Source organism: Chanos chanos, chromosome 2, assembly GCF_902362185.1.
Source record: "Chanos chanos chromosome 2, fChaCha1.1, whole genome shotgun sequence".
NCBI lineage: Eukaryota > Metazoa > Chordata > Actinopteri > Gonorynchiformes > Chanidae > Chanos > Chanos chanos.
Window position 1 is genome coordinate 27,173,118 of NC_044496.1, and position 12,327 is coordinate 27,185,444.

At 42.1% G+C, this 12,327-nt stretch overlaps 1 protein-coding gene across 1 annotated transcript in view; it reads left to right on the forward strand.

Moving 5' to 3' along the window:
- The first annotated feature begins 693 nt into the window (after nt 1-693).
- LOC115804707 (F-box only protein 40) overlaps nt 694-12,327 on the forward strand; it is a 38,682-nt gene continuing 27,048 nt past the window's right edge. The window contains 4 exon segments of the mRNA XM_030765214.1: nt 694-742; nt 5,349-5,456; nt 5,721-5,749; nt 11,488-11,688. Coding sequence (XP_030621074.1) covers nt 694-742; nt 5,349-5,456; nt 5,721-5,749; nt 11,488-11,688 — 387 coding nt within the window.

Genomic DNA, 12,327 nt, shown 5'->3' on the forward strand with positions numbered 1-12,327 from the left:
GAGCTACATGGGATGATGGTGTCAACAAATCAAAAGAAAGAGAGGCTGGTGGCAGCAACCACTCCCCTCCAAGAGGACAGTCTCCATGGCTCTGGAGAGGCCAATCATCTGCACAACTTAGAGATGTAGGGCAGACAAGGGATGGGGTGTTTTGTCATTATTGTTCTTTTGACATCTTGTCTTAGCCATCTCAACTTCAGTCTCACTTTAAAGGTTGAAACAGAACGGGAAAAGATTATTCAGTTGCCTCATCTAGGCATACAGTATCCTATTTCGCCAGAGAGAGAGAGAGAGAGAGCGAGGGAGAGAGAGAGGTCAACTCAGTGTCCTTGACCTGTTGGCAATGACAGTAAATTTGACTTGGATGCTCTGACAGTAGAATTAGAGTCATGTGATTTATTGGGTATCTTCTATGCCTTAAAATATTTTTCCTGCTCTCTCTCTCTCTCTCTCTCTCTCTCTCTCTCTCTCTCTCTCTCCACTGGTCCATAGCCTGATAAAAGCATTTGCCTTTGCTGACCTCTCGCCTTGTAATGACATCTGGGTTTGTAGCGTGGCGTGCTCTGCTTGCTCTCACCTTGACTAAAAGCTAGAGAGGGTTGATTAGCATACTAAGTAATGGCCTCGTCCTCAACCAGCTCCACGCCATAGATCAGATGACCCTATCAACTCAGAAAGTGCCAGATTTCCCACATGAACCCAGAGGAGGCTGGTGAACATAAATCCGACCACAGCAGCACAGGTAAGCGACTAGCCACTTGCTCAGCTTCCCTGCGAGATCTTGATTCTTATGGATATCCATTATTCTCCCCCTCCAAACTCAGCACCATACATCTCAGTCGTGCTGCTCTGAACTTCATCTCTGGTTCCTTGAGACTTTTATGAATATTCATACAAAGTGTCTCTCCTCAGCCCTGGTCTCTACTAAAAATACATTATTAAGAGCCAAACTGTTTCTTAAACCTCCTCGGTGTGGTAGATATGCAATAAAGCAGCACGGTTTTCTGAGGGAAGTTGTTCCATTTCGACTGAAGGATAAATCCTTGGGCACATAATGGCAGCTGGAACTTGGTGATCAGACAGTGATGCTGTTAAATTATTTAGACACCAGAGCTGTCAGATCCAACAGCAATCAGTATGGAGTCATTAAGACGAGGAAGGATAAGTCCATAGCACCAAGGTGCAACTCCCACTTTGTTTTATTGAATAATAGAACAAGCAACACTTGTTCCAAGGCCCTGCTACCTCTGTGTTTCTCTCTCTCTCTCTCTCTCTCTCTCTCTCTCTCTCTCTCTCTCTCGCTTTCTCTCTCTCTCTCTCTCATTCTCATTCTCTCTCTATTCCTTTCCTTTTCTCCCTTCATCTGAAACCAGTAAAATAGACCCTTGAAGGATGTATTTGGATGTGCAAATGCCAGTAGCAAACCTCTGAGGTACAGGCCTCACCTTGACTAATAAGGAAAAATTTCCCCATCATTAATGAGATCATGACCAATAATACAAGCTGCAATAAATAACAATAAAGGAACAGGGAAATAAAATTAGAGGGTGATGATGATAACGACATGCTAGGCTGAGAAAGCTGTTTGACGAGAAGATGTTATGAGTCATGCTTAGGGCTAATAGACCTAGACACACACACACACACACACACACACACATACACGCATGACATTGACTGGGTGTGTTCTGGTGTGAGGATGCATGGTACTTTGGTCTAGACAATAATTCTGTGTGAAGGAGGGAAATGGGGAGGGCTTTGCATGTTCATGCTGCATGTTGCTCACTGTAGAGAAGGTTGTCGGGTGTGAGAGAGGTCTGTAAAAAGAGACAGGGGAACCTGGCTGGGTGGGGGTGGGGGTGGGGGTTGGTGGGGGGTGGGGGTGTTGCGATGGGATTCCTCGGCAAGGCAGATCGGCTGGTTGCGCAGGGACACACAGCGATGAATGAGACAGTAACACAGCAGGAGCCCATAAATCAATACCTCCTCTCCGCTTCTTCTCCCCTTTCTTCTTTTTTCCCTCCTTCTCTCCCTTATTCTCCCCCTTTTAGTCTTAGGGAAGTATTTGTCTACAAGTTTCCTTACCAAATGGATGTCAGTAACTTCCTCTGTTCCTGTCTGTGTGTGTCGTTTTTCACACTGTATGGCAATTTCTCTCCGTTTTTCATCCCTCCTCCCCCCTTTCCCACTCCTCCCTTAGATCTTAATATGCATATCTTCCATCTTTTGAAGAAAACAAACGGTGCAAATGAACTGGGCCAGTGGGGAGACCATGGTGTGGAGTACTCTACCTCTAAATGCATCTGTGGGAAAGCATGAATGATTCATTTAATGGTTAGGAGCTCATTTCTTTCCCTCTACGTCGTCTCTTGAGCTTCAAGCTGAAAGCCTTAATCCCATCCTGCTTGGTGTACCCACAGGACTGGGGAAAGCTATGGGCAAGTAAATGGACTAAAGATCCTTTCCGACGATTGCCGCCTGGTCGTTTCGCACCATTGAAATTGGTGTAAACCATCACTGCCTTGTTCAAGAATGCTTTTTTACTCAGTTTGATATTGAATAACACACAGTTAACATTGTGCGTTGTGGGGTTTTTTTTTTTTTGTTTGTTTGTTTTTATCAACACTTATGCTTTCTATAAGAATCACATACAAATTGTACATATCACTTCCCCCTTAGGCCTGTGTGTACATGTGTTTTGGAGGCACTTCAAATCGCATGTTGATTCTTGACTTGACTGTGTTGAAAGATCAAATGCCATTGGTGAGTAATTCTGAGATAACTGCAATGAGCAGAGCTCGGAGAAAAATCATACCGTAACTCTTGCCGTTGCCCTGAACTATGGAAGGATTAGAAAACCTACTGGTGCACAGATTGGACCTTCCATGTCCAGTTATATATATTTGTATGTACTCCATGTCCAGTTTTCTGAGACACTCTCTCTTTACTCACCCTCTTTGAAAAAGCTTTGCTCAATTCCATAGATGTGAAAAAACGCACGCGCATGTGGACACTTCTTTTTGGAAGATATTTGCAAAGTATGTGGCCACATGAGGATTCCTGAGTTCTTCTCCCATAGAACTTGTCTACTTACTATACGGTTTATACAACTATTACAGAAAGATGTTGACTAAAATGTGAAATTCCAGTTCAGTTCTGGCATGGCGACAAAATCATTTGCACCTATTACCTTACAAGCACACAGCACACAGTAAGGTCACTAGTCCTAAATAAACCCTTATAGACAGCTCTTACCCCCTCCATATATTAGACAGGCCTATCTGTTTATTCATTCACTCACTGATATTTCATTCAGTTAGCCTTATAATTGAATTTATGTATTATCTATCAGAAAATAAAAAGAAGAACATGGCCAACAGGGAGTTATCTTATTCTAAGAAAATTAATAAACCTCTGCATGGTGATGTAAAGAAAAATATCTTAATCAAACCAATAAAGATTCATGAGGTGTAAGTGCGGTGGAATAAATGAATAAATTATTTAATAAACTTTCAGCATTTCCCTTTGATGTGATGCCAGTTTGTCTGTTTCACACCTGCTGTTAATCCTGCATGAGTGGATGTCTAAAACAAACTGGTCTCTACAGCACATGTGCTGGTGTTAGTCTTTATTTTAACCTGCGACATGGGATCTTCCACCTTTCATGATCTGATTTGTTCTTCAGCTTGAGATTAAATAGGTAAACAAGCAAAAATCTCATGGCTGATGTTTGTTGGAATTGACCCCCTGAGAATTCTCCTCTTTGTGAAATAAGGCAGTGCTTCGGGGCAGCACAGGTGTTGGTGGCAGCGCCTAATCAATTTTGAATTACAGAAACACCAAGTACTTGGAATGCACAGAAAAGGAAAATACATTATTGATGTGTTGTGATCGTTTAGTGTCTGCAAAGAGCAAAGAAACAAACAAGTAACTCAACAAGCAAAAACGCAATGTGAAACACAAATGTTTGATCGATTTAGACTGTGATGTATCTCAATAACTGCAGATACCGTTCCCTCAAAAATACTCATATTTATTTGTATCCCGTTTACATTGCATTTATATGATTAGCAGTTGTGAGAGTGAAAACATAAAGTTCAATCAGAGGATCTGTTAAAAACGACGACGAAAAGAGAAGAAAACAGAGAAACGTCAGTCATTCTTCCACTTATTCACAGGTTACTAGAGGCTATTTAATGCATGGCAGCCCTAGAAAGAATAAAATGGATAAATAAAAAAAAAAAGTTCCATGCAGAAGGCAGGCTTTGCTGCGTGGTCCTCTCTGTGGTCACTGAGTCATAAATAAGAGACCAGGCCCCTGGAGAACAGTGAGGAGGAAAGTGGCCTAAGTGCTGCTACATGCTTGTCATTCCTTCAGCCTTAATTCACTCTGACAGCATCTACAAACCCTGACTCAACCTCAGGTTTCAAAAAAAACAAAAAAAAAGGTCCCCTACTATCCAGAGAGCCACGTTAATTGAAGCAGATGACATGGTCACTCTTTCACACTAGCTTGTCTGTTACCTCTGTTATCGAGGCCATTCATCAAAACAGACAAACTGAGGAACTCTTACCTGCTCCATGGAGAGCACAGAGCTCTTCAACCTTCACGTATGACTTTAATAACGTTTAATCTCACATCTCTGTGTCCTCGGGGGCAGAGAACTGTCATTCTTTATGGTTCATACGCTTATGTAAACGTATACAGGACAACATCTAAAGCCCAACCAATCTGTGGTCAAATAAAAGAAATTCAACTACTGATTTTTTTTTTATGTGTCAGCAGCAGGAATATTGGGCAGATGTTGGGGGAAAAAATGCTGGATTTCAAACCCTCAGGCAATGTAGTCGCTCTCTACCATAGAACTAGAAGTGGATGAATTTGTAAATTTTAACATGATTAATCACTCTCTTTGTCTCCTAGCAAAAAGAAAACAAACAGACAAACAGAAAATAACCACAAAATAAATAAATAAATAGATAAAAAATGAACAGACACAGTAAGGCTTATGTATGTTGTCTCATCTGTATGGCTTTACTCGGTTACCTGTGCCTTTGACTACTGTGCGACTGGCTGGTAAAATGCGATTTCTCCTCACATGCTGAGTGCAGGCAGTGTATTAGTCTCATCAAGAGGTGGCTTTATCAGCTAACCAGAAGGGGGGGGGGGGGGGGGGGGGGGGAGGGCGCGATAGCACGACACGTGGACGCTGTTCCGTAAACACATGGCAGAAAATAATCTACATGGAGTTCCCCCTGGAGAGAGCCATGTTTACCCATGCCCGCTGGGTGAAAACAAATTGCAAAGTTTTCTTTCTCTTTTTTTCTTTCTTTTTTTTGTTATCTAGGGGGGCAACTCCCGACAGGCGATCCCACATTCGTGCGGGAGAAATTCAAACAGGCCCCAGAGAGTGCAAAATATTCGCAGTGCCATAGGAGCCGACTGGACATGGCAGGTGACGGGAAAGCATGGATTAGAGACGTGTCCTCCTCCTGAGAAATAAGCAGGCGGCAAGGGAAGAGGCCTGGCAAAGAGTGTTGCCTGTGTTATCAGGCCCAGTGGCGTGGAGGCCTCTGGCAGCTGGAGAAAGCCCAAACACAGCCGAGTGACAGATTACTTCATCCAGGTGTCCATACTTTACCCCAGGGTTCCTGACTCGCTCAGTGACCTCTGCCGTACCGTTCTTTTGATCTCTTTGGAAACCATCTTGCATTTGTAGATGAGCTTGTGCCGAACTGTTTCACTAGCGTAAGTTTCCTCTCACAAGCTCTAGAGCAAAATACTGTTTTTCATTCGTCCGCAATGTCGGAAGTTCCACAGTGGTTCAGAACAGCTGTAACTGAACTTAAAATCCAGCCTTTGTACCATCCCTTGTCAAGCACTTTTAAGTAGCTGTGGAGAGGATAACAATTAGCTGCTTGTATGAAAATGTCAGTTGGTATCCTCATCTCTTTTGTCTTACCTTACTGTACCCTGTCCTTCCAAAATTCCCACAGGCCACACAGTGAGCTCACTTTTTAAACTCCTGAAAGGCTGCCACATCCTGACTAGTGATGTTTGGCTTCTCCCTAGACTCATCCAAAAACAAACAAACAGAAATAATACATGTGTAATGTCACCTGCTGAGTAGCAAACAATACATGTGAAAACATCATAACAGCTGGGACCATGCTGTGAAAAGCACAAACATTATATAAATAATAATGCATTGTATCAACAATCCATTATCAAAAATATCCTATGAGCAATGGGAGATGCAAAAAGAATACACATAAACAGAATTTAATGTTAATGTGTTTTTTTTTATGTAAGGAGAACAGAAACATTCAAACCCACAGAGTCTATTCTGTGTTGACAGATAAAGAGTGAGTCACTGTGGTTGAAGTACATGTAAGCAGCATCGGCCAAGTCTGTACGATCAATAGACAAGCTTTCCAAGCCAGGTTAAACAGCCACGGAAACATGTGAAATAGTGTCTGCTTGGTCAGTGTCCATGACCTTTAATGATATCACTATACATAGAAATTGCAAGTCCCTCCATAACAGGGGGAAATACAGTGGATTGAGCCTGTGCTCATGGATTCATGCTTATTATTGACAGTGTGGTGCAGGATGCTGCCTGGCAATCCTTTGCTCCTGAGACGTGTAATCGTATTCTTTGAAAGCAGCGAATGCACTCACACGTTTCTAAGACGGAGCTTAAACACATCTCTCTCCTGCAGTAACAGCGGCTGAATGTACTCAGCGAAAAGTCCTTAATGACTGTTGCCTGACCAAAACATTAGTATGAAGAACAACTATTTCTGAGCTGGGACAATACACCAACTTAACCTGTAAAATGTGTGATGATGCATTTGAAAGTCAGGCAAAATTACCTGAACTTATGTGTAAAAACATCTCTTTCTTAAGACCTAAGACCTCAGTATCTTGACAGATGAAAGAGAATGCTTCATAAACATGTTCAACATGCATAAACGTGACATCGCTTTTAATATGAAAATAACCACAGCAGAAATCTCCCAGAAATCTATTATGAAACACGATGCACAAGAGGCATCTCCGTACAACTTGATAGTCTCTCTGTGCTGGCCTTCTAATAAGTGTCAACTGAAATGAACCCTCATCAGTTAATCCACCGCTGCTGTAATCTGTCACTGAAGGAAGAGTGTGGCAGACATCTCCAGGCTCCCAGGAGTGAGCTATCACCTTTCCCGCCGCTTCCCAGAGACTGACCGGGTCAGTCCTGCGACCTGCATCGAAATGAGCAAAATTAGCTTTCAGATAAAATAGACAGTTTACAGTAATCATTTGTGTATTTGTATGTGTATGTGTGTGCATGCATGATGCACGTGTGGGTGTGTGTGTGTGTGTGTGTGTGTGTGTGTGTGTGTGTGTGTGTGTGTGTGTGTGTGTCTGTGTGCATGTGCATGTCCATGTATGTGTATGTGTGCATGCATGATACACATGTGTGTATGAGTGTGTGTGTGAGAGAGAGAGAGAGAAAGAGAGAGAGAGAGAGAGAGAGAGAGAGTGTCGCTAACAATCACAACCTTCATTGCAATTCCAGTAGTACTGATCTTTTTCTTTCACCCATACACTCACCCATTCACTCGCCCACTGTCTGAGGGAGGCTGGCAGTCCGGCAGTAGGGTGAAGATGAATCAGGGATGTTAATCAAGATTGACACCCAGTGAGTGGGCCAAGGTGATGGTTTCTTGCGCTGGCAAACCCCTGACACAGCTGACGTATGAAGGGCTGAGCCAGTGAGATATATGACAGTGAAAAGGAGGATGGGGCCGCTTTTTTGGCAGGTGGAAAATAGTGATTGTTATGGTCTAGCATACCCTGTGGGTGTGTGCTATGGTGATATGGTTAAGCCAATGTGAATAGCTGCTTCATTCACAGAGTTAAGGTGTGGTGCACCAACCTCAAGCTTTTCAGGTTCGAAAACAAATAGACAAACTATCAAAATTGAATGTCGATGGCTTTGTCCTTCAATACGTCTGGATGTCTCTCTTTCCTCGCTGGCGATATTGTAGGGTTCAGCCATTCTCAGAGTCAACCTCGTTTTTGTGACAGCTCCTGTACGCTGTTCAGCTGTTCACTCTTCAGTTTGCCCTTCCATGTTTTATTTAGAAAGTCTGAAGAAAATACATCAAAGGATTTGTATATGGTGCATGGAGTCACTCCAGCACCTCCAAAATGTCTCACACAGAATGACAGCAGTTGAATTCAATGGGATTTGTGAATAGCTCACGGCATGCCTGAACCAGAGCGGTTCCCAGGAGGGCACTGTGAATAATGTGTATTAACATTTCTGAGCAGTGCTACACATGCAGAAAAGGGATCCAACATCTTTGTCAAGCTTTTTTTTTTTCTTTCTTTTTTTCGGAACCTGTCGCTCCTAGACGTGTCTCTCAGCATGCGTGTCTGGGTTGAAGGACCCATGGGGATTTGAGACTGTGAGGGAGACTGAATCTTCCTCTACCCTGTTGGACCACACTTACGGGAGAACTATTAACACATTTCATAACAGATGTTTCTTTTCAAAATTCTTTTTTCCTAAACGTTGGAGCGAATTGTATCCCAAATTGCCGCCGTGAAGTTTATTAAGATGGCGCAGACAAGGACAAACGCTTGTGGAAATTCTGGCGGCCCCAGTGAGCACGTGCAGACACAGTGTCAGACCACATATAACGAGGAGCATCTGTTCAAATGAAGTCTTCACACTGGTGTCCTTGGTCTGTGCTCAAACTCAGCATGTGCCACCAAATTACATCCCCAACCCTGAATTCCCATTGGTTCCAGAGACTTCCAGAGTTAAGCAGAGACGGGGAAGAACAAAGGGCCTATGTGAAAATGGGGTTATGGATGCTATTCAGATGAGCATCGTTTTTCAGGCCATGTTCCATTTAGATATTTCAATCTTATTTTAGTCTTATTAACATTTTAAGACACCTTTACTTATACTCCTCAGATACTCAGTAGACTATCATATACTAATTGTTGCACCTACAGAAAATGCAGAGCTCTATGTGATATTGTGAATCTGTGCTGAAACACGGAGAGAAAATAAACAAGTTACAAGAAAAGCTACAGATTCAAATTACAAATTGGCATTTCATCTTAAATATAAAAATCTTGAGTAAAAAGCAATAAGCAGCCCCTCCCTTCCTCCACACCAGTGAAAATGACAGGGGAAAAAAATGATGTGTGGTGTTGTAAACGGCTCTCTCTGGCCTGCCGGTTTGAAAGCTCCCTTCATGGGAATCAATACGAGGAAGGAACCACAGGGAACAAATGAAATACAGAGCAGCGGGAGAGAAACTTCTGTTGCTTTAGCTGATCGATATATGTATCAGTGGCTGTGAACTGCTGGCCAACATCAAAGGGGAAAACAGCAGGGTGCTTCTTGTCCCACTGTTAACATCCCATCCCTGCATGGGTGGGGAAGAGTGTGTGGAACCTCTGCTCTCCAAAATAAAAAACATAAAAAATATTTTTAAAAAACCCTCAAAACATGCTAAAAAAAGAAAAAAAGGTCTGGTGAGCGTGTGTGTTCGTGTGTGCGTGTGTGTCTTTGCAAGTGTGTGTATGTTACACATCTTACCAGCTGAGCTGTTAGCATTGAGCTAAGGGAAAACTGCATGAGCTGTCCAGCACTACTTTATCAGTGCATCCCCAGTATGAAAATGGATATGTGTCACTGAAACAGTGATGTCTATTTACCATGCTGGATTTATGATGCTGCTTATCAGAAAAATAGAAATTCCTCACAAACAGAGGCTGAGCCAGAAATAAAGCAAAACAAAACATAGAAGCCAAGCCCTTGAAGGTTTGATTTAACCATATATATTCAGACAATCAGCCTGATATTGATCAAGCCAAATTATCAATTAGATTTCACCACAGCGTAACCATAAACAGCCGTGAAATTCTACCGTACATAATACGAGTTGATGTGAAAAGGAATAAGTCTCATGGCTCTTCCATTTTTAGAGCAGTTTCAGAGAAAAACCCATTTACAGCGGAATTGGAGCTTCTGCGTCTAAGACTGCAATTTTCAGTCTGCAGATGAATTCACAAAAAAAAAGAGGTAAAAAGAAATTTTGCTGTGGTGTATCTATCTGTGCAGCATCTAAATTCCCAAGGCCTAGCAGATGAAATGTGATATTCTTCCTTGCAGCTCTACACTATTGAATCTCATTAAAAGATTATATAAACAGAAACACTGTAAGATAACAGGTTTCTGACCTAAGGGTGTAGGGGGAAAAAGAGCCCAGAGTGTCTCAGTATGAGGCTTGCTTTATTAAATAATAAATTAACAGTCCTAACAAACAATTACATTTGCACCCTTGAAGGTAATGCGTTCGATTCTGTCAGACAGAGATATCTCCTTTGTAGTCTTTATGTTAGTAATTTTCTCTCATCCGGGGAGCAGAGCTTTGTTACTGGAATCTTCCGCTTCGGTGTTCTAAGGCTGATAGTGTTTATGCACAATAGAATCAGGCAGGCCTTCAATTGTGTTTGAGCATATTCATGCTCCATTACATATGCAAACACAGTCAAGCTAACGCCCACCTCGCTAACCCAAGAGAACAAGGCCCTTTTGTGTGCTGCCAGGAACCAGGGAATATATCTGCCACCTTTAGATACTATCACTGATAAGTTGCTTTTTTCAGGGGGCTCTGTATGGAATCATCCCAGTAAATATCAATAAAGAGTTGTTCATGCCCCATTCTGCTTTGCAGGTTGTCGATACAATGTCCCATTTGCAACTGTCATAAAACTCTTGCTTTATGGTGATGTGATTTTGTTTTATGCATAATTCATAAGTCTGCAAGATATGCATGGAAATAGCATATGCGTGCTCATAACTTATTTACATGGGAGTATCAATCAACAGCTTCCGAAGGGAGGAAAGAGTGTATCGGAAGGAAAATAATTAAATAAATGTATGAAGTCCTACGTGGAAAAAAAGTGACAAGAGGTAAGTTGCTCTTCAGAAAGATCAAAGATCCCAGACAATCACGAACAATCTTCAAATCAAGAATGATTTGTCTGTTTCTCCTCCATTTGTCTTTGGAGTATTGTAATTTCTGTTTATCAGAGTCACACCTCATAATGTTGCTGATTTGAATACAGACAAAACATTGTTTACGCTATGAAAACACAGCTATGAACACCTCACCAATAATGATAGTGAAACATGCTGAATAACTTCATGAACCTGTTCATGCACAGCAGTACACACGACCACAGTAAACCGTTTCCCCTTTACTGCACTTCTGACCTCCCCCATGTGAAGCGGTCAAGGATATTTTCTAATTGGTGACCCACCATAAAACTACCTTTGATGGCCCTTCATCTTCTCTGTGGTCACACAAGCATTCCTGTTCTCTCTCCTCTCCTCTCCTCTCCTCTCCTCTCCTCTCCTCTCCTCTCCTCTCCTCTCCTCCGTGCCCCCTGACCCTTGCTGATTACAGTCAGCGCCATCTTCCCTCTCTCTTGTCTCTGATTTACCGCTGAATGGCCATCCCCCGACTGGCCGCGTCACCAAAGCTGAAATCATCCAGAGCTGCGACATCGCCGTGGTCACTGCCCAGAGCAAACATGGAGACGAACGCTCGAAGGCCCTCAAAAGCAAATTTCAACTCTCCTTTGGAGTGAACCGCACAATAGCACAGGTAATGACAGTTATAATATCATAGACTAATGCATCTGAACAATGCCACTGTGAAAGCACCAGTGGGAGAGCACAGGTGTTACAGTCTAAAAAAATGGTACAAGGTAAGGTACAGTAACTATTGCCAACCAGAGAGTAATTTCAATCTCACATGAGTACAATATGGGGTCAGCCTGTTTTGTACACCTGTGGCACCTCCTCTCGATAGCTCAGTTTGAGTAGGAATACAACTCAGACACTGGTTTTCAAGACATGTCATATTTTCATTTCAATCTGTCACTTCAAGCATCTGAGACATCTCCTCATGAACTTATGTATTAAAAGTCTTTAGCATTGGAACTGAATCTGTCTTGTAATGAGTTACTTGTAATGATTGTGCTTGTAACTGAAGTGAATTTTTTTCACCACCATATTTGAATCCAGGTGTTTAAACAACACATTTCTCTCCAGTCAGAACATCTAATAAAATGTGACAATCAATGTTCACTTTAAACTTCAATGCATATGATTGCATATTCTGGCTTTTAAGCGTCTTCAGTAACACTAATATAACAACTCCAGACTTAGTCTTCTTGAAAGCATTTGCATTTTATAATTGCCTTTATTCAGTTTTTTTTTTTAGGTTGTAGTATAATTATCT